The 23165-nt window shown below is 46.4% G+C and overlaps 1 protein-coding gene across 9 annotated transcripts in view; it reads left to right on the top strand.

Annotated features, from left to right (window-relative positions):
- Sufu (SUFU negative regulator of hedgehog signaling) overlaps positions 1–23165 on the top strand; it is a 113469-nt gene that overhangs the window by 37841 nt on the left and 52463 nt on the right. For 5 of the 9 annotated variants that reach the window (XR_003483680.2, XM_027407123.2, XM_027407122.2 and 2 more), the window contains exons 3-4: positions 4834–4970; positions 8343–8384. Coding sequence is in view for 8 of the 9 variants with exons in the window: in XM_027407123.2 (XP_027262924.1) it covers positions 4834–4970; positions 8343–8384 (179 nt within the window). In the remaining variant the exon portion in view is untranslated. The remainder of the gene's footprint in view (positions 1–4833; positions 4971–8342; positions 8385–23165) is intronic. The other 4 variants (XM_027407127.2, XM_027407126.2, XM_027407124.2 and 1 more) reach the window with 1 other exon arrangement.

Genomic DNA, 23165 nt, shown 5'->3' with positions numbered 1-23165 from the left:
TGTGTGTGTGTGTGTGTGTGCACACGTGTGCACGTGTGCACGTGTGCACGTGTGCGCATGGAAGTACATGTATGGGAGTCAGTTCTCTGAAGCATATGGGGCCCAGAGATTGCACTGGTCATCAGATTTGGTGGCAAGTGCCTGTGGTCATCTCACTGACCCCTTATTTTCATTTTTCAGGTAGGATCCTATCATGTAGCCCAGGATGGCCTTGAACTCATGATTCTCCTTCCTTAGCCTGCTGAGTTTAGAGTATGGTGTGAACCATTGCCCTCAGCCTTTATTTTTCTGAGACTCATTCCTGCATCAGCCTTCTGAGTAGCTAAGATACACACATTGCATCCAACTACAGGTATTTTTGATAACTGTTGTTAGCTTTTGCTTCATGGGTCTTTTTTTATTTGTTTGTTTTGTTTTTTGAGATCAGGTTTCTCTGTGTAACAGCCTTTCCTGACCTGGAACTCTCTCTGTAGACCATTGTGGCCTCAAACTAAGATATCCTCCTGTCTCTGCCTTCTGAGTGCAGGTAATTAAAGGTGTGCGCCATCACGACTGACCTTGCTTAATGTTTGTTTTTGAGACAGGGTTTCTCTGTCCTAGAACTCCCTTTATAGACCAAGCTGGCCTTGAACTCAGATCTGTGGTTAAAGTTGTGAGCCACCATGCAGGCTTTGTTTGTTTTAGTGCCCATTCACTTTAGGTAAAATATTCATGATGTCAATGGCCATTGCCACCAGCTTTAGAATAGTTTAGTAAAATTAAGTTTTTACATTAGTGTACAGCCATTACCACCTTCAGTTTCTGGAACTTTTAATCTTCCCAGTTGAAACTAAACCTATTCCCATTCTCCATGTCTCCCAACACCCAGAAGTCAGGCTTCTGTTTTCTCTCTGATTCTGACTATGGTAGTTGCCGTACCTAAGTGGGTGTGTGCAGGGTTGCTCCTTAGTGTCAGGCTTATTTCACTTAGCATGATATCCTCAAGACTCACTCCTATTATCAGATCTGTGTATGTATACGCTTGTGTTAGAGACAGATTTCATGCAACCAGGCTGGCCTCAAAAACCACTATGTAGCTGAGACTCCCGCCTCCACCTCCCAAATTCTGGGAATACAGGAACATGCCACTACATCCTCTCTCTCTCTCTCTCTCTCTCTCTCTCTCTCTCTCTCTCTCTCTCTCGGCTTAATAGTTGACTGTTTTGTATCTGCACATTTTTTCTTTCTTACCTGGTAGTAGGCTCTTGGATTGCCTCTACTATTTGTGATTGCTCCAGCATTATTTTGAATAATGCTGCTGTCAACAAAGGAGTTCAACACCCTATTTTCAGTCTTTTGTACAGATACCCAGACAAGGAATAACTGGCTCATTGCAATAATTCTGTTTCATTTTTTGAAAGCGGCTATAATGTTTCTACAGCAGCTTCGTTGCCACCAGCCATGTACAAAAGTTCCAATTTCATGACCATTTGACTTGATGAGGTACCATTTACCTTTGAACCTGATAGTTAACAGTAGAGGCTCTTGTGTGTTGGTTGGTATAACCTGGCTCCACCTTACCAGGTGGAGGCACACTAAGCTCTTTGCTCCTCAAAACTCAAAGGTAAGTCTGCTCCCTGCAGCCCTGGCTTTTAGTCACGTGGTGTCCTAATGAAGCACCAGAGACTTAAATAAGCCCCTACTTATAGAATATTGGAATTTTAAATTTTTTAAAATAAATACTACTGGATATGTTTATGCCAAAGCATTGTTTCCAAATATAAGATTTTTCTTTTATGGTGAGTTCCCAGAACTAGTAACTGCTACTATAAATAATAGCTGATAATGGCAAAAAAGTTTTCAACAGGGCTGGTGCACTTGAAAGACAGATAGCCCTAGTTTGCTCTCCTGGATGCATGTGGCAGGAAGAGAGAACTGGTTCTTACAACTTGTTCTTTGACGGCCACATTTGTCCCCAACACCCTGTGCACAGGTGCACACACACAGTGAATACGTCTTTTTTATTGTTTCTTGAGATAGGGTTTCTCTGTGTAACTCTGACTATGGAGCTTGCTCTACAGACCAGGCGGCCTTGAACTCCCAGAGATCCACCTGCCTCTGCCTCAAATACTGGGATTAAAGGTGTGCACCACCAACTTCTAGCTTGTGAATAAATCTTAAAAAAAAAAAAAAAAAAGAGTCGTGCCTAGATAGGACACTTGCTATGAAGGGCACTTCCAGGACCAGAGCTTGCTTGCTTTGGCTGAGTCTGAGTCTGTGGTGAGTCTGTGAAGGCCCAGGGCATTACAGTATACAGGACATCCAATGTGCTGCTGTAGACTTTGTAAATACCAACATGTAGGCTACACTCAATTTCCAAAAACCATTTTCTTCAATAATTAACTAACCTTAAATTCTATAACATTTTTACTTCATAAACTTTTTGGGGGACATATGTATGTAGTGTGGTTGCATATATGTGAGCTGGGGGAGCATGAACGTGTGTGTGTGTGTGTGTGTGTGTGTGTGTGTGTGTGTGTGTGTGTGTGTGTGCAATGTGTCTCATTGCTCTCATGTGTCATCCTAGAAGACATGGAAGACAGCTGTTCCCTTGGAGCAGCTCCATTCTCTGGTCAGACAAACCCTCTTTGGCAGGAAAAGCCTTTGTATAAAGTGGTCCAGACCAAGCCAAACCCCTTCGGGGAACTTTAAACACGGAATGATCTTGTTGCTTGGCTGCTATTGCCTGGACAGCCTGCTTTGACAAAGAACTCTGACAGGCCCAGGTCATCTGTTTATCCTAAGGCTGGGCCATTCCAAACTCATGTTTCAGAGTGTTGAGGTTGTGTCCAGCCATCCTGGTGGGTGGTAATCAAACCCAGGTGGGAACCATCTGGCTGGCTCTGCCCCTCCTCCTCAGCCAAGTGCGAGCCAGCCTGCCCACCACAGAGCTGGCTTAGAAAGCACCCTGTGTGGAGACAGATGGTGTGCACGTGTGTGTGTGTGTGTGTGTGTGTGTGTGTGTGTGTGTGTGTGTGTGTGTATGTGTGCTTGAATGCACACTCAGGCGTGTGTGTGCACAGAGCTCTTGGTGAGGAGTTGTGGTATGAGTGTAAATGGCTCAGTGGCTTCTCTCTCTGCACCCATGGATTCTCACCATTGTGCAGCCTATAACGCATATATTCCTTTAAGTCTGTTTTCTCAAGTTTTTGTGATTAGAAATCATGTATTTTCCTTGGCCCAAGATAAAAGCCCTGGAATAATGGTCTAATGCACTTTACAAAGCTGTCTCTAATTGGAGGCTGCCTGAGATCTTCCTTTTGCCCTAGTTGACCCATCTCCTTGTGTAGAGTTTTGTTCAATTGTTGATTTTTGAGACAGGGTTCCTCTGTGTAGCCCTGGTTAACCTAGAACTCACAGTGTAAACCAGCTGGCCGCCATCTTCCCTGCCTTTGCCTCTCCAGTGCTAGGGTTAAGGGCTGCTCACCACCTTTAAAGTCATTCCACTGAGCTCTGGATTTTCACACTCTTCCAAACCTGCTTCCTTGATGTGTGTAGCTGTTCCCTCAGTCTCTGTTCAGACTTGACCCCTACAGGGCAATCCATCAAGGAAACAAACAGTGTAAATAGTGTCACTTTAAGCAACTTCTAGCCTTGTCTCCAAGAATCCATGTGTACCTTCTAAATAGATTCTGCTTCCCATCTGGTTACCAGAAAAATAAGCAAACTATGCACACTTCCTTAAATACAAATGGAGTTGACTGTGATGATTTCTAAGGATGCATTTTCAGTTGGAAAGAAATTGAGTGCAGCTTCTCAGAGGTGCTCTCTCCTGGAGGGGTGCCTGGGGCTGATCTGCTGGGCCTACCCAAGCACACGAGTTTCTTTGTACGCAGTCCCCCATCCTAGCCTCTTAGGGATGGTGACAAAAGAAGATGCTCGAGGAATTCCAGGAGTGAACACTGATTGTGTCTTCAGCTCTTAAGAGGTAGAAGGAAGGTGTTGGCTGTCATTTTAGTTTATGGTTTGTGTTTGTCTGCTGGGGAGTTTACATGTGTATAATCATTGTGGTTCATGTTTGTACAAGATATAATTACTGAAAATTACATGAACATACTTTACCTCTTAACCCTTCTCATCCTCACAAGCTTTGTGGAGCTCTTGGGGACTCCTCCTTGGACACCTCTCTCACCTGATTGGTGTGGCACCCCCACCCCCACCACCAGGTTCTGCTCTTGAATAGACATTGATACCCTCTCTGGTAGGAATCTGTTTCAGGGACTTCCCTGAGATTCAGGCTGTTCTCCTTTGGAGTCCAGTGCCTGAGGAATGCTCATAGAGGGTTAGAGAAAGTGGAGCTTGCTGGTAGGTGTGGGTACTGACTTTAGGAAAAGTATTTTCAGGCTGCCTTAGGACCTGTCTGCAGTGCTGACTCAGGTGGCCAGTCTGCAGCTAAGAATTGTGTCTCTGGAGGGGGCATGGAAGGCCACATCTTCCCAGAGTACACAGCCATACTGTTGGATCACAGGACATATGTAACATTAGCAAACTGAGTGGGTACTGATTAGCAGGAACATAAGGAAGATTTTCAGTAGTGTTTCTTCTATCATAGAAGAGGAATGTCCTAGAACCACAAACTCTGGAACTTATAACTCAAGAGTACCAGTGTAGGAGTTTGTCTGGGCCGACTTCATTCATGTACACCCTCAGCTCACTGGAGGGTAAAACAGGCATTAGGAGACTTCACTCTGGCATTCCCTTTGAGTTGAGGATATACTGTGGAAGCTACCACACAGAGACTTGGTAGGACTTTGTCCTATGGTAGTTAAATTGAAAATGTTTGATTCCTTTCAGGTTTACAGGAACAGACGGACCGAGTGGTTTTGGCTTTGAATTGACATTTCGTCTGAAGAGAGAAACAGGGGAGTCTGCCCCACCAACATGGCCAGCGGAGCTGATGCAGGGCCTGGCTCGATATGTCTTCCAGTCAGGTAATATCCCAGAGGCTGGCTGGTATGCTGGTCCTGTGGCCATCAGCCTGGTGGGCTTTGGGAACTTGTGGTGTGTTTTGATGTCTACACAGTCCTTTTGTGGGTGGGAAACTACATGGACCTTAGCAGAGACTATGACAGTGTCCCAACACCCTAAGGTTTTGTTGCTGTCTGTCATAACTAGCCTGTTCCCTGCTCCCAGTGGCCTGGCTGTCTCTGTCTGTTTCCAGGCCTCAAGCACATAGGCTAATCCTGGCTCAGCCTGGGAGAATAACAGACTAGAACTGGTTCCCTTCCCTCCCAGGGTGGAGGGGATGCTAAAATCAGAACTGAGTTAGGTTATTCAAATGCCTTCCAAGAGATTGTCCTTTGCTCCTAGTGCCCACTGGGGACTGCTGCAGTGCATCTTGGGTAAGGCCTGTGCTGAGAATATTATTCTTACTTTCTTAGCTTCTTCTGCCAGCATCTTCCAGCCAGTGAAAGCTTCATAGCTCCCAAATATTTCTCTGTGGCTAGTGTTCAGAGAGTTCAGAGTATTTGTGTGACCTAGGTTTTTCTATCTTAGATTTGGTATATGGCCTCTTTTCCCCTTGCTTTCCCCACTCCCACCCTTTTCTCACTCTACAGAGTGGCCTTGACCAGCCTGAAACCTCCAAGTGCAGGGTTACAGGGTCACACCTACACCTAGGTGAGGGAGGAGGGAGAGAGTGTATGATGTAGGGATTCAATCTGGGGTCTTGCACATAAAGGCAAATGCTCTGAAACTGACCTATATCCAGCATACTTTGTTTTATTTTGAGACAGGGTCTCATTAAGTTGTTCAAGCTAGCTGGGCGGTGGTGGTGCACACCTTTAATGGCAGTCAGAGGCAGGTGGATTTCAGTGAGTTCAAGGCCAGCCTGATCTACAAAGTGAGTTTTAGGACAACCAGGACTATTACACAGAGAAAACCTGTCTCCAAATCAAGATAAAAGTTGTCCAAAATGACCTTGAACTCACTCTTTAGCCCTATTGCAGGCCTGAGCCACCAGTTCTAACTTTGAAAATAGATTTTTTTTGATGTAGAATTTGATCTGCTATGGGAATGAGGGCTCTACAGATGAGGTGCACTCCACTGCTTGTTAATATATTCGTTTTTTGTACCTGCTTAGGTACACAGATAAGGGAAGTGTAAAATCAATGTTACAAATACTAGTAATTTCTAATGTGAAGTAATTTTAACATTATTTTGCAAATCAGATTTGCAAATACTGATTAACATACAGAATAAATCTCACTAGTGACTGTTTTATTTTGCCCTTTTTGGGGGGCGGGGGCACAGAGTCTTTATATATAGCCCAAGCTGGCCTTGAACTCTGAATCCTCCTTAACTGGTTAAAAAGGATGTCAGGGGACCGGGGAAATGGTTCAGTAGGTAAAGGTGCTTGCTACCACCCTGACCACTTGAGTTTGATTCCTGGGACCCATATGGTAGAAGGAGAGAACCAACTCCTTCAGGTTGCCCTCTGACCTCTACGTATATGCCAGGGCACATGTGCCCACACACGTATATACACAAATAATGTAATTTAAAAAAAAAAAAGATAATTAGGGAGTGGGTGAGATGGCTTGGAGGACAAGGTGCTTACTGCCAAACCTGAGTTTGATTCCTGAAACCCAGACAGTGGAGAGAACAAGCTCCCTCAAATTGTTCTCTGACTTCTACATGTGTGCCATGGCATGCACCTTCGTTCTCAGTAAATAATGTGAAAAAAAAAACAAAAAAACAACCTTGGCTGGGCAGTGGTGTTGCACGAATCAATCTACAGATTACTTATTGATAAGAGACTGGCTGCTCTTCCAGAGGACCCGAGTCCAGTTCCCAGCACACGCATACTTAGTGGCTCACAACCTCCTGTAACTCAAAGTTCCAGGGGACCCAACTCCCTTTTCTAGCCTCCGTAGGCTTCGAGAACTCATGGGTATACAGGTACACATGCAGGCAAAATACTCATGCGCATAAAACAAAAATAAATACATTTGAGAGAGAGATGAGAAAGACTATCCTGCAGGAAGGTCGGAGCAGATGTCTCCTTAACCCAGGATCCAGTTCTGAAGCACCGACGGCCAAGGGTTTCTTTGTGTCTGTACACGCTGCTAAGCCAAGTAGGAGAAGACAGCTGAGTAGCACTTTCCAAAAAGGTTGAGCCTAGATCCAAGTAAGATACAGACAGATTGTGGCCACACTGAGGGACATTCTACAGTGCAGCTGCTTCCTGGATTCCTGTACCCAAGCTAGGACTGGACCCAACTTAAGGAAACTTGGTGGTTTACATGCAGTGTTTGATCCTTGACTCAGCCCCTGGGAGAAAAGGATCGTTTGTAGGGCAGCTTCCCAGCTGTGAATTCCCAGTGTGAATGTGGACTGTATGTTAGGAACTAGCATTGCACTGCAGTGAAGTCCCTTGAGTAGTTGTGGTCTTGTGGTAACTAAGGTAATGTCTGTGTTCTTCAGAGACAAAGGCTGAAATGTCTCTAGATAAAATACTAAATGATTCAGCAAAAAGTGAGATATGTGGGAGAAAGAAAGCAAGTGCGCAGTGTGACCAAGTTGGAGGCGTATCTGGGTGTTCATTACTCCTTCTAACTGCATTGGAGGATTAGACATTTTTCACTAAAAGTTGTGGCTCTTTCTAAAGTGTGTGTGGACAACTGAGTGCCGTCAAGTCCCCCCCCTGCACCAGTGTCCCCACCCTCTGACAGCTCCCCCTGTAGGTCACATAGAACAGGCACTTCAGAGCAGCAGGGTGAACACACTCTTAAAGTATAATACCCAACTTTCTGTTTTCCAGATTTTCTATGATACCATTGTACTATTGAAGTAATAGGTAAATTGGGTCGTGATAGATCACATCTTTAATTCTGGCACCTAGGAAACAGAGGCAGGGAGACTCTGAGTTGAAGGCCAACTTGGGCTCTAGAGTGAAACTCTGCCTCAAAACAAACAAAATGAAACAAACCCTCAAAACCAACCAAATAAATAGTTAGACAAGTCTACTTTAAGTTCTTTTTTGGGACTTGACAGAGAATAATGGAAAATTATTGAAACACTGGAAAGTGATGAGAAGCTAGTGGTCCCTGATTTTAGGCCAACACCCAAACCATGGCCAGGACAAGAGCTGAGTTATTAGTGTGCCTTGTGTGCCTCTGCTATACAAAAGATAGCTCCTGGTTTGGTTTTTGTGTTTCGAGACACAATCTCTCTATGTAACCCAGGCTGAGTACTCGACATTCTTCTGCCTTAGTTTCTGGAGTGGTAGGCCACTATGCTCAGTTTAAGTACTTTTTTTTTTTTTTTTTTTTTTTCTTTTTCATACTGGGGATGGAACACAGGGCCATATCAGCCTTACAGTTGCAGAAGACAACATCGAGAAGGTTAGTAACACGCTCAAGATCACAGATCTCATAGGTGTAAGGGCAGGATTTGAGCCCTGGTAATGAATAAGATACACTTTACCCCAGTGTTGTGTTGACAGGAATTCTGCAGACATCTGATCTACCTGATGTCATAGGCTGTACAATGAGAAATTTGAAAATCATCCATGTGGGTAAACACTGCTGTTCACATGGCCACTCTATGCTATGATAGCTCACTTAGTGTTAAGACAACACTGATGCTCAGTAGGATGACTGTCTGCAGTTCTTGGGAAATGGAGCAAAGTTTAAAAAAAATTCATAAAAACTCCAGGCTGGGCATTGGTGGCGCACGCCTTTAATCCCAGCACTTGGGAGGCAGAGGCAGGTGGATCTCTGTGAGTTCGAGGCCAGCCTGGTCTCCAGAGCAAGTGGCAGGATAGACTCCAAAGCTACGCAGAGAAACCCTGTCTCGAAAAACCAAAAAAAAACCAAAAAAACAAAAAAAACAAAAACAAAAAACAATTAAGGATGATAAGGATACTCCGGGCTGGAGAGATGACTCAGAGGTTAAGAGCACTGACTGCTCTTCCAGAGGTCCTGAGTTCAATTCCCAGAAACCACACGGTGGCTCACAACCATCCGTTATGAGATCTGGTGCCCTCTTCTTGTGTGCAGATATACATGGAAGTAGAATGTTGTATACATAATAAATAAATAAAATCTTTAAAAAAAAAAAAAGTTCTACTTAAAAAAAAAAAAATTGTAACATTCTCTTGCCGGGCGTTGGTGGCGCACGCCTGTAATCCCAGCACTCGGGAGGCAGAGGCAGGCGGATCTCTCTGAGTTCAAGGCCAGCCTGGTCTCCAGAGCGAGTGCCAGGATAGGCTCCAAAGCTACACAGAGAAACCCTGTCTCGAAAAACAAAACAAAACAAAAAAAACAAACAAACAAAACTCCAAAATCCAGGCGGGGACTCCAGCCTCAAGGGATGACCGGGGCTCCCAGAGTAGGCATGGAGCGGTGACCTCAGGGTCTGTGCACAAAGCGCTACTTTCCAGAGATACCAACTTCCTCCAGGAGATTAACCGCAAACAGGAAGCTGCCCCTACAGGGACTAAACTTAAAGCCAAGTCTCACGACTTGGTGACATTTGGAGATGTGGCTGTTGTTTTCTCCAATGAGAAATGGGAATGGCTCAACTCTGAGCCGAGGAGTCTGTACTGGAAGGTGATGCTGGAAGGAAGGAAGAGATCCCTGGGTGATACAAAGAAAGATGACAAGAGGCCTGTGCCCAGACTTAAAGGCTGTGCAGGAGACCAAGGGGTTCCCTCCAGAGGGCTTAAGCAAAGAACAGTTATCCCAGTTAGTGCTGAGAAAACAGCTCCTGCACCATACACCCAAGTGCTCTGTGTTAGGGGAAAACTGGGGTAGCAACGCTGTGTTCCAGACCCCGAGGGGCTTGAAGACCATCACAGATAAGGCTAGAGACAGCTCTCCACAGCTTGTGTCGGCTCTGAAGAGTTTCTGTAAGAATGTGACATCAGAGAACTGTGACGGCCTGGGGTCCTTAGGCCAGCAATCTGTACATGGGGCCCAGGATTTGTTTTCAAAGCAAGACTCAAAATGTTGAAATGTTAATGGACAGAACTTGGAGCACTAAACTTGAGTGCTCCACCTTCAGAGAAGATTGGGATTCTGAGTGTGTATTTGAAAGGAATGAGCAAGACACACCTTTTGAGCAAGAGACAGTTATCCGAACAAAGCCTTCTCCGAGAGGAGAGAGCGTGTGTATATCAAATCTGGAAGATGCTTTCATTTGAACAGTTGAGAAGAGAGAAGTCACAGTTGTGACTCAGGTGGAAGTTTTCCCCCAATTCAGTGGTCATACAAGACTCAGGAATCTATGCAGGAAAAACTTTTCAAATGTGATCAATGTGAGAAAACTCACCCAGAGCTCCTCCCTCACGGCTCACCAGAGAACTCATACCGGAGAGAAACCCTATAAGTGTGACGAGTGTGGGAAGGCTTTCAGTGATGGCTCCTCTTTCGCACGACACCAGAGGTGTCACACAGGCAAGGAGCCGTACCAGTGCATCGAGTGTGGGAAAGCCCTCATCCAGAACACGTCCCTTGTTTGTCACTGGAGGCACTGTCACACCGGGGAGAAAGCCTTCGACTGTGGGAAAGCCTTCGGGGACCTCATTGGGCTTAATCAACACAGGAGAGTTCACACGGGAGAGAAACCTTACAAATATGACGTGTGTATCCTTTAGATACAGCTTGTCGCTCACTGTGCACCAAATGGTTCATACCGGAGAAAAACCCTACGAGTGTGACAGCTGCAGAAAAGCCTTCAGCCACCACGCATCACTCACCCAACATCAGAGAGTGCACTCTGGGGAAAAGCCCTTTCAGTGTAAGGAGTGTGGGAAAGCCTTCAGGCAGAATATACACCTTGCCAATCACCTGCGGATCCACACAGGGGAGGATCCCTTCGAGTGTGGGGAGTGTGTCAAGTCCTTCAGCATCCGCTTGCAGCTGGCCGCTCACCAGAGAATCCACATGGGAGAGAAGCCTTATGCGTGTAAAGTGTGCCATAAGGCATTCACGAAGAAGGCGCACCTGGCACAGCATCAGAGAACTCACACGGGAGAGAAACCCTGTGAGTGTAAGGAATGCGGCAAGGCCTTCAGCCAGACCACACACCTCCTCCAGCACCAGCGGGTTCACACCCGCCTTACAAGTGTGTGGAGTGTGGCAAGGCCTTTGGTGACAACTCATGCTGCACTCAGCATCAGAGACTTCACCCGGCCAGAGGCCTTACGGGTGTGTGGAGTGCGGCAAGGCCTTCAAGACCAAGTCATCACTTATTTGCCACTGCAGATGTCACACGGGAGAGAAACCGTACGAGTACAGTGCATGAGGCAAAGCCTTTAGCCACCGCCAGTCCCTTAGTGTCCACCAGAGAATTCATTCTGGGAAGAAATCGTAGGAACGTAAGGAATGTAGCAAAACCTTCATCCAAATTGGACACCTTAACCAGCACAAGAGAGTCCACACTGGAGAGGAGTATAACTGCAAGAAGGGCGGGAAGGCCTTCAGGCAGGCTGCACACTTCGCTCACCATCAGCGAATCCATTCCAGAGAGTCATCCGCTCACCCTTCTTTGCCCACCACATCCAATCCTGTGGATCTCTTCCCCAAATTTGTCTGGACTCCACCCTCACTTTCATCATCATAACCTCACAACATGGCCATTAACAACTCGCCTCTCTGTCCCTAGGTTCACTTTTGTCCCTTACCAGTTTGCTCTTCATGTTGCAGTCAGGGTTGGGTTATTTGGGAGTGTAAATGTAATTAATTTGCTCATCGAAAACTATATCCATTGGTTAATGCCTAAGATGTGCTTAGCACAGTGCCTGCCTGATCCATACCAAGTACTCAGCAAATTTGGCTCTTTGAAAAGTTTATTTTTGAACATGGATATTTTATTGTAGTCATCCCTGATAAAAATGATGTAATAGAATGAGGCTAGGAGAAACCAGATTTCAGAACAGGAAGGGAGTTCTCTGAGTTGTTGCCAAGGCTTGCTTCTTTTCCTTGAAAGCATGGTTCTAAGCCAGGGGTATGGTGGGCTCACCTGTAATCCTAGTGTTAGTGAATTCAAGGCCAGCCAGGCCAACTTAATGAGACCCCATCTCTAAATAAAAACAAAACAGTTGATCCCATTTAAAAAAAAACAAAACAAAAAACTGCAAAATCCTTGGGCTGGAGAGATGGCTTGGAGTTTAAGAGCACTGGCAAACTCTTCCAGAGGTCCTGAGTTCAATTCCCAGCAACCACATAGTGGCTCACAAACCATCTGTAGTGAGGTCTGGTGCCCTCTTCTGGCTTGAAGGTATACATGCAGGCAGAACACTGTATACATACTAAATAAATAAATGGGGTTTTTTTTTTGGTTTTTTGTTTTGTTTGTTTGTTTGTTTGTTTGAGACAGGGTTTCTCTGTGTTGCTTTGGAGGCTGTCCTGAACTCGCTCTGTAGACCAGGCTGGTCTCTAAATAAAACAAAACAAAACTTCAAAATCCTCCTAAATACGTATCTTTTATTTTTGAAAGCGTTTGTGTGTGTGTGAAGCTGTGTGTGTGTGTGTGCAGCTGTGTGTGCAGCTCTGTGTGTGTGTGTGTGTGTGTGCAGCTGTGTGTGTGTGTGTGTGTGTGCAGCTGTGTGTGTGTGTGTGTGTGTGTGTATGTGCAACTGCATGTGTGTGTAGCTGTGTGAGTGTGTGCAGCTCTGTGTGTGTGTGTGTGTGTTTGTGTGTGTGCTGTGAGTGTGTGTATGTGCAGCTGCATGTGTGTGTGTGTGCAGCTGTGTGTGTGTGTGTGTGTGTGTGCACTTGTGAATGGAGGTTAGAGAACAACTTTGGCTGTAGTTCCTCAGAAACTATCTGCCTTACATATGTAATGGCTTATCTTTATTTTATATATGTGTGTGTATATCTGCATGTATGTATGTGAACCACATGTGTGCCTGGTCCCTTCAGAGGCCAGAAGAAGGCATCAGACTTCCTAGAACTGGAGCGACAATCTGTTGTAAGCCACCATGTCAATTCTAGAAACCAAATGTGAGTCCTGTGTAAGAACAGCAAGTACATGGAACTGCTGAGCCATTTCTACAGCCCCCAGTTTACTTTTCAATCAGCGTCTCATTGACTTGTGGCTCACAGAGACTGCTTGGCCAGCAAGGCCAGCAAGCCCGAGATCTGCCTGTCTTCTCCACTCCCCTCCCCTCCCCCCAAGTGCTGGGATCACAGGCGAGCACCACCACATCTACTCTTTCCTTTTAACTTTTTGTTCATGAAAAAGTCTGTGTACAAAGTACATGTGTAACTGTATAGTGTGATGAATTTTACAAACCGAACCAGACCCACCTAACCACCACTCGGGTCCAGACATAAGCTAGTCCCCGAGTGCGCCTGAGAATCTCAGCTCTGCTCTTCCCACCTGGCTTTCCAGCACTTGGTCCTCTCCTTTATTGTCTACCATGATTCTTATTTGACCTTACAGGCCTGTGATCTTAGACTGTATGAAACTGGGTGGTGGTGGCCCATACCTGTAATCCCAGCACCAATGAGGGAGAAGATCTCTGTGAGTTCAAGGCCAACCTGGTCTACAGAGCTACTTCCAGGACAGCCAGGGCTACACAGAGAAACCCTGTCTCAAAACAAGAAGAAAAAAAGACTGAATCAGCAAGCTAGTTTGCTAGGTTGTGGTGGTGTGTTTGTTTGGTAATGTCTTGCCTGTGCCTCTGGCATATGCCTGCCTCAGCAGACAGTGGGCATTTGTTCATTTTGCCCTAATGTAGAGAATCAGCAGTAGTGATGCAAATACAATTACTTGATTTGTATATCACGTTGTAAACCAAACTTGGATCAGATTTTGCTGAGCTTTATTTTGGTTTTTTGTTTGTTTGTTTTATTTTGAGACACTATGTAGCCCTAGCTGTCCTGGAACTCGATCTGTAGACCAGGCTGGCTTCAAACTCACAGAGATCTGCCTGCCTCTGCCTCTGCCTCTGCCTCTGCCTCTGCCTCTGCCTCCCAGATGCTGGGATCAAAGATGTATGCCATTACTGCTGGCTGTTCCTTGATTTTATGTAGTTGATTTGGTGCTTGCCTTGGAAGCCCTGCTCTAAATGCTGTAGTCACTATGGTTTAGTGGGGCTGCATAGTAAATGTTGGTGCAGAATCCCTGTAGTGTGATTGACTGCTCTTTAGATTGGATTTAGGCCGCTCAGGATCTCAGAAGGGAGCATGCTCAGGTGCTGATAGAATCCTACCTTGTGGCTTGTAGCTGTCACTAACCCCTGTGTGGTACACTCTGTCAGGTTACACGTGGTTGTATCATATAGAACATGGGTGATCTTTGCTTGACATGCTCATAGATATGCCTGCGTGTGTAGATGGCATCAGGATTCTGTCTGATGGCCTTGCCTCTCTGTGCTGTCCACTCTGAGCTCCTTAACTTCATACAGAGCACTCCCTCTTCCCCACCCAGCTGCATGTGAGAACACGCTGAGCAGTATAGTCAAATGAGTGTTGAGACCTGCTTTTCCAGATCCAAATACCAGATTTTAGTACCAGGCTGGTGGAAGCAAAGGAAAGAGGAATGAACTCTGGTGGGTGTAAAATAGCAGGCAGCAATTGTCCACACGGGGCCATCAGACCACAGTCAGCAGCCTCTGGAGTTTGCTTGGAGAAACTTAGATGAGCCCTAAACTCAGCTCTGGTCAACCCTTTGGAAGGTTTGCTGAGAGATGGGAAGCTAAGCTGGAGAGAAGGGGCAGCAGGAACAAGAGTGACCAGGAAAGGAGCTGCCCTAAAGGGCAAAGCCTTTCTGACTTTGTTTCCGGTAACAGGGACATGCAGGGTTTCCGGTGTGGTTTTTCTGTGTGCTCTGTCTGCAGGGCTGTGATGCTGTATCTTGTATTACAGAATGGCCTTTATCAGCCAGGAATGATGAGAACACTAATCCTACCTCCAAGTTCTTGGTCTGCAGACCAGTAGGTGGAAGATTTTTTTTTTTCTCCCAACACTTGTATGTCAGACCTGAGGAGAGATTCAGATCAGGTCTGCCATGGTCATTTGACCACCATTGTTGGTGACAGTGGTCCAGGTATAGCACCAGGGTCTATAAGATCCCCTCACCCTTACTTCTAACCGCAGAGAGTGGCAAGGGATCTCTTAAGCCAAAAGGTAACTATTGACAGAGAAAGTGGGCGTGGCTCTGGATGGCAAAATCAAGTTGTTCATGGGTCAGTAGAGACATCTCAGCTCAGTGGTTATGGTGTGCAGTCACACTGGGAAGTCATTTGTTAAAAGAGGTGTAGTTGGAGTGGACACCTTTTGTTCTGTCTCCTTGCGTCTTATGGGATGTCCTGACAAGTGGGGGAGCACTCTGACTTGAGCGCCCAGTGAGGGCACCTTGTACAGAATCAGCCGGAAGAGGAGTCGATCCTGCCTGGATTGGCTTTCATCCAAAAATATGGCTGAGGACCTGTTCTTGGCTTCTGCTCTGCCTCCTCAGCGCTTGGTCTGTCTTTTTAAACCGGCTCCTTTTCCAGAGATGGTTGCCACTGTTCATTGCACCTCAGGTCTACAAACAGTATGATCAGTTTCCTTTTTCTTTTGAAGCCGCGTCTATAATGTAGCTGTATGGAGAGACTGGAACCCTCTGCCATTGTTGGGCAAGAGAGAAGCTGTTACAAAGCCACACATTGGTCTCCTGCTCATGCTCAGTTCCCTTTCTACTTCTTCACCATTGTATTTGTTATTTTTCTTGTTTCCATGACAAAAAACTTGACAGAAGCAACTTGAGAGAGGAATGGTCTGTTTCAGCTTACGGTCTCACCGAGGTTTAAGTTGCAAGGAGGACGGAACAGGAACGCATGATGTCTTGTTCTGAAGACACAGCTGTAGGCAGAAAGAAATAGGCAGATGAACAGAAGAGTATCTACCACGCTTATCTAAAAAGCTCCATTCCCTGACTGGGGTCAAAGGAACCTTGCCTATTGGTCAGGATCTGAGACAGTACAAAAGTATCACAAGGAAGGAGAGAATGGTCCAGTCATAGGACAGGGCAACTGTCATTTCAGCTGCTCCTGCTGATTTAGAACCAAATCTAGCCTCTGGTAGAGTCCTTTGGAGTGTTTAGAAAGATTTTTATGGTAAACATACCAGTACTCTCGAATAGACAGTTAAACATGTCTTCCCTAGTCTGTAGCCAGTTTCTCTTCCTTCCCATTCACTTTTAACTTCTTGATCAACTTTTCTTTCTTCTCAGATGGCAAGTGACAGCTCTTCTTGCCCTGCCCTCTGGGTTTCATGAGGAGGAAGCACCCCCCCACACACACCCATCCTGTTCTGCAGGACTTGGCTCCTGAGCTGTGCTTTAGAGTTCCACAGGAGAGGGCATCAGCTCTCATTTCAGCCATTGCTGGGTCATAACCAAAAATGCCAGGCCAGTTTCACTTAAGTGTTCGGGAAGAACATGGTCCCTACATTTGTAATTGACACAGTGGAAGTTCAAGTGCCTTTGCCTGCTCCTGTTTAAGGCCAGCTCATGACAGTTCAGACTCAAATAAGGAGACAATGGCAATACCAACAGGGACCTTTTCCTGAGCTGCCAGATTGGGGCAAGGGACCAATTGAACTGTCTGTGGTACTGACAGACTGGCACCACAGAGTTGGCTTTTAAACATTTCAACAGCCAGGGCATGGTGGCACATACCTGTAATCCCAGCACTTTGGAGGTAGAGGCAGAAGAATCAGGAGTCTGAGATCATCCTTCATTATATGGTGAGTTCAAAGCCAGACTAGGCTACATGAGACCCTATCTAAAATGCAAAAGCAAACACATAAATAAAATAGTTGCTTGCTGGACAACGATAGCGCATGCCTTTAATTCTAGGGAGGCAAAGGCAGGCAGATAGTAGCTGAGTTCAAAGATAGCCAAGGCTACACAGAGAAACCTTGTTTTGAAAAATAAATAGTTATTGATTTTAAAACTCAAACAGATATGGCCTTCGGAATTCTCTGAGGCCCAGCAGCCCAGCAGCCCCACTTCACATGCTGTGGCTTCTTCAGCCTGCAGGGATCCAAAGGAGGAAGCAGCTAGTGGAGCGTTATCGTCTTTTGCGTTACTGTGTTATTTTACTTGGATGCCTGCTGTGCACGGGGGGCCTCGAAAGATGCTGGGGAACTGAAGGAAACAGGATCCCATCCCAAGATGAAGACAGTGACTGGAAGCTGAGCAAATGAGAACTAGATTCTGTAGATAGCCCAGGGGAGGAGCCAAGAGCCCCAGAAACAGTGAAGCGGTGGCATGTTTTAGATCCCAGGGTCGTCAAAGGACAGACTGGAGGCAAGAAGGGAGAGAAAAACATTTTTGGCAGAGGGAAACAACATGTGTGAGCCCCTGGAGGAGGGAAAGAACCTTCTTCAGCCAGCTGAGGGGGAGAAGAAAGGCCCAGGCTGCCTGGCTGGAGGTGCAGCCTAGATGGGAAAGTGCTGGGCCTTAGGCAAGTCAGGACTGAGTCTGGATTTGATTCTGGGCAGTGGAAAGCTGCAAATGCCTTTTAAGGAGAGAGAGGGCAACGGAGGAGCTTGGAGAGTGAAAACTTTGTTCTTTTTAGTAAGATGTGTTTGGGTTTGAGGTACCTGCATCTTGATTTTTTTTAAAACATTTTATTTTCTGTGTATGAGTGTTTTGTTACATTTGTAAGTGCATCTGGTGCTTACGGAGTAAGTAAGTGCCCTAGGAGGCCAGAAGATGGTGTCAGATCCTCCGACTGGAATTACATATGTGAGCTATCACGTGAGTGATGGAAACAACCTAGGGCCTATGGAAGGGAAACAAGCACTCTTAACCACTGAGCTATGTCTCCAGACCCCTCTGTGCATTTGAGGATGGTTCGTCCCCAGAAGGTGCCGGGCTGTTGAGGGTTAAAACCAAGGCAGCCATCACCTGCTATCCTCATCCTTGAGAACCTTAGCTCAGGGAACTCCTTCCCCAAGCTCTAACCACTGAGACTCTCATCCTCCTCTCTCTCTGGGTCTTGTGGTTTTCATCATACCTGTGTTCAGCAGGACACCACAAGGTTTTTTGTTTGTTTGTTTTTTGTTTTTGTTTTTCGAGACAGGATTTCTCTGTGGCTTTGGAGGCTGTCCTGGAACTCACTCTTTTAGACCAGGCTGGTCTTGAACTCACAGAGATCCGCCTGCCTCTGCCTCCCGAGTGCTGGGACTAACGGCGTGCGCCACCACCGCCCAGCCTACAAGGTTATTATCCCAGCTCCTTCCCCAGGGGATCAGGCTCTGCTTCCCCTCCCCACAGGTGAGCTCCAGGAGGACATTGGCCTCCTGCAGCTCCCCAGTCATTCTCCCTGCTTGCTTCTCCCTATCGTTCCACATGTTGTGTGCTGTCACTGTCTGGGCCTCAAGTGAATTCTGAAAGGAGATGCTCTTACCAAGGAAAGCCGAGCCCTCTGCTTCCTGATTTGGAGAAGCTGCCCTCGTCGCCCCAGTTAGCTAACCAAAGCCAAATGGGCTGCCATCTTATATTAACATCATTTTTCTTCCTCCTAGTCTTTTTGATTTTCCTGACATTTTCTTTCCCTTTGGCTGATTTATCCTCTTTTCTGGTTGCTATGGATCTGTAAAATATTTCTCCTTTCATCTGTTAGTAATACTGACCAACTGCAAGTCAAAACACTTTCTCTGCATTTCCCAGGATTTTAGATTAATAGCTGAAAGATTGCATTCCTATCCACAGAAGGAAAACAGGTCAGTCCTCAGAAATGAGCATGTGCTCCAAAGTCTAAGTGGTTTAGCCTGAAGTAATAAATCTAAGCATTTTTAGGAAAGACAGAGCAGGGTTAGTTGGTAAGTACAGTCCACAGGCCAAATTCTGCTGGCCACCTGCTGTGTGCGGGAGACTGCCCTGGAGAGCTGTATGGGTTGCTTGTGCCATAACAGCAGATTTAAATGTTGAGGGTAGGGTGTAGCTCAGTGGTAGAGCACGTGTTTCACAAGTGTGAGAGCCTGGGTTCAATCTTCAAACTTCAGAAAAGCAAAACAAATAAAAAAGCATTGCAGGACCTGTGAAATCCACAGATACCTAGTGCCTGGCCACTCCCTGAAAAACCTAACTTTTCCTTTGAAAAGTGTGTTCCACCTCTGATAATACCCAAGTGCAGAGGTGGCTGCCATCCCAGCCAAGACCAAGGGGTATTGTAGCCTAGTGCTTCCCTGGGGTTGGGGGCGTGGGGGGGGGGAGAGGAGATGGTGGTGGTGGTGGAGGAGGAGGAGAGAGAGGAGGGAGAGGAAGAGGAGGAGGAGGGAGAGGAAGAGGAAGAGGAAGGAGGAGGAGGAGGGCGTCTTGCTGCTTTTCCAGGGACTGGGGCAAATTCCTCTGGCTCTCCAGGCCTCTATCCTACTTGCAGACCTAGAGACCCCCTTGGAGCTTTAGTACAAAGACGCTCTTTGACAAACCTTAAACTGGGATAGTTGACCCTTAGGCTGGGTCTCTCATCCAAGGTCTCCTGTGGAGTCGTAATTGCTTAACTTTGAAACAAACTCCTTTGTTTATGTTACCTGCATTTTAGGGATACTCCCTGCAAGGGGCACTGAAGGCCTCTGGCAAGAAGAAAGTGTGGCTGGAGAGTTGGGCATGCTAGAGCTGGGTTTCAGACAACTCATGATAGGTTGATTTATTTAAATCTGTTTTTGTTTGGTTGGTTGACTTTGATGATCATGACCATAGATTTAGTAAGGACTGTGAAACAATGTCGCAGGGCCCCACGTGGCAGACTTCCTGGGTTCAAATCCCAGTCAACCAGGTGAAATTAAAAGCACTTTAGCTCAAAACTGGACTTCCCCACGACATGATTACTTCATCTGAGAAAACCAGTTTTAGATATGGACAACTCCTGGGGCACTGCCCGGCAGCACACATGGAAGCAAATAATAGTGTTCGTGGGGATTTTTTTGGCTATTGCTTATTTGTTTTTTGTTTGTTTGTTTTTGAGACAGGGTCTCCTATAACCCAGACTGGCCTCAGACTCATTGTGTTCTCTAAGATGATTTTGATCCACTGCCTCCACCTCCTGAATGCTAGGATTACAGGTGTGTGTCACCACACACACAGCTTGCAAGCACTCTTAAAAGAAAACACAGTACTGTATGTCGGTGGGTTCCAAGTCTGCTAATAGTGTGTGGTCACCATGAGCATGTGGACAGGGCAGTCCCAGGCGCTGATAGTGACAGGCGGGGCTGGGGCATCACTACTTCCTGTCTGTGCCCGCCATATTGAAATTTTCTACAGAAATGTGGCTTTATTAGAAAAAACAAACAACATCAGAACAAAACAAAGGGACAGCTGCTAGCTGGATCCCTTTCTTCCAGCTCTCAGTAAGAAAGGACTGGCACCTCGGAGCCAGTCACAGCCCTGCCTGGGATCCCTGAAAGTGGATCCCACGTTCAATCACACCTGGCCTCTTGCCTTAGGAGTCAGAGCCAGGGGCAGGTATGAGCCTGGCCCTCCAGAGTTCTGATGAGGTTCCAGTAGCATTTCTGACTTATCTCAGAGCCCTTCCAGGAAGCTCGAACCAGAGAGGAAGAAAACAAGGCACTTTCATGCCCTTCCAGACAGATGGTGGCACACGTGCTGTCCCAGCTACTCATGCAGCCGAGATAGTAGGATCACTTGAGCCCAGGAATCCAAAGCCAGGCTAGGCAACACCGTGAGACCAGCTGGACTCAGCTAGGGTAGGGGCGGGTTTCTTCCCATGAAGACAGGAGTCCCATGACAGCACCTTCCCAGGGTGCTGCTCTCTTGTGAACACTAGGCCCCTGTATCTCCAGGCACACCTTGTTTGAATTGATGCTTTAGGAGAACAGGATGCTGTCAGCTTCCACCTGGCTGCATCGGGGTCCTCCCGTACTGAGAACTCTGAAGGCTTTGTCCTTTTCCTCAGGTCACACTCTTGTTAAGGTCTGTCCTAGCCGGAGCACTTTAATTTCCCAAACATAACTTGTTCGTTCTTTTTGCTACTGTTGAAATATCCAGGTGATACTGACAACATGAAAAAAGCAAGTCATAGAACAATGGGTTGAACAGAATTACATTTTTGCCTTTAAAAAATAAAATATGGAACTGGTGGTGGCAGAGGCAGGCAGATCTCTGTAAGTTCGAGGTCAGCCTGCTCTACAAAGTGAGTTCCAGGAGAGTTAGAGCTACACAGAGCAACCCTCTCTTTAAACCTCCCACCCACCCAAAAAAGGAAAGAGAGAAAGAAAATATGATATCAAGGCCTGAACTCCATCCCAGCCCAGAAAAAGCAAAAGGATATGGGAATTTGATGATTTACCCTCATAGGAAAGTGCAGCTGGCAGGATGGGAAAAGTGCTGATCCCAAACCTGAGTTAGATGCTCAGGACCCACAAGGAGAGAACCAACTCCTTCACCTGTCCTCTGACTGCCACTACTCTCTCTCTCTTTCTCTCATACACACACACACACACACATACACACACACAAATAAATCAGTGTTAAAAAAACAAGTGGTCACAGCTGAGCAGTGGGACCACAGAAGTTGTTTGATTGTTGCTATATGTTTGTGCTTGGAATCTTCTGATGAGCCTATATGACTGTAGAGTTACTATTTAACTGGAAAAAAAATCTACAATTCAGCCCTGTAGCATCACCCTTGATTTGGTTGTCGTCCTCTGATCATGTCTGTACAGAAGCTGACTGGACAGTTTTACTAAGTACTGTATGTGGTGACTGACTTTCTACGTGCAGTGGCATTCTGGAAATTGTTGGTGGTTTTTATTTTAGACAGAGTATCACTGTGTAGCTGAGTCTGACCTAAAAGTCATTATGGAACCCAGGCTGGCCTCAAACTCATTGCAATCCCCCTTCCTCCGCCTCCCAAGTGCTGGGATTACAGCTGCACCACAATGTCCAGCTTGAAGTCTTTGGAGCTGAGTAAATACAGCTCAGTAGCAATGTTTGTGACAACTAGGGTGTAGTGTTCTCTTGCAAGGAAATAGCGTGGCAGACCCCTCCCACCCAAATTTAAATGCAAGGAACATGTATATACAGCTTGCAGCTATGACCCCATAGCTGAGGACAAATTCCTAAAGTGGGCTGCCAGGTTATGTGGTCTGCACACTTTGCAGTTTGGTGCCCATAGTCAGGAACACACAATTCTTGAAGTTGCTGACATTGCCTCTCTACTCCCACCTGCCAGAAGCCCAGGCACCCAGGAGATACTGTATCACCTTTAAAATCCACAGGAGTCATAAGAGTCTGCCAAGTCCTAGGACTTCAATGCTGGCTCTACCCCAATATTAAGAAGCTGCAGACTTAAAAGGGCAAGCAGACTGGATCTCAGCAAGCCATGCTTCTCACCTTGGTTTGGCCAAAGCACCAAAATATTATCACTAGAAATCTTACCACCTCTTCCTACAGTCAGGTCTCAGAGAATTGCTTAGCCTTCCTCTTTCTTTTGGCTGAGAGTGGAAGGAACCTGCAAGTACCTGGAGCAGCTGTACAGACAGCTGGATCTGGACTTTACCTATATACTTATGTGTGCCCTCTCTGACCCAGCAGCCCCTCCTAGGCGCCACTTTCTACATAGCATACATACTAGTAAATGAGAGAGGATCAGACCAGGTACTCTCAGACTGACAGACACACTTCCTTCCCTGAGCTGCGCGGTGGGTGAAGAATGGCTAGAAAGGCAAGGACACTGGAGGTGCTCCCACTTAAAAGAAGGGCTGGCAGAGTGTGGGGCTCCAATCCACAGCAGTTGCTTACAAATATTTACAGCCTTGCCGTATGGCAAAGGGGTTGCCTTTTCCTTCGTACTCCCCCTGCCCCATTAATTGAATTTAACTAGAAAACTGCTAGCTACTCGTCAGGGTCTGGAAACATTCCCTAATGTGGGTAGGCCTTAGGAGGCAGTAAGTAGATCCACGGTCTCAGATACTGTCTGGTAAAGTCTGGTCAGCGTCCTGTCAATTCAGCAAGCTGTGTATGGACTTGCCTGATTTGGCCACTTAGATGACTGACTCAGAGGCCATCTTACTTTATTCTGACAGGGTCTCTGCGCAGCCAAGGCTGATCGGAAGTTCTCAATGTAGCCCAGGATGTACCTGAAGTTCTCAATGTAGTCCAGGATGTACCTGAGCTCATGATCTTCCTGTCTCAGCCTCCTGAGTGCTGGGGTACAGATG

The sequence above is a fragment of the Cricetulus griseus genome, chromosome 3 (genome assembly GCF_003668045.3).
Source record: "Cricetulus griseus strain 17A/GY chromosome 3, alternate assembly CriGri-PICRH-1.0, whole genome shotgun sequence".
Taxonomy (NCBI): Eukaryota; Metazoa; Chordata; class Mammalia; order Rodentia; family Cricetidae; genus Cricetulus; species Cricetulus griseus.
This window is presented reverse-complemented; position numbering and strand designations above follow the sequence as displayed.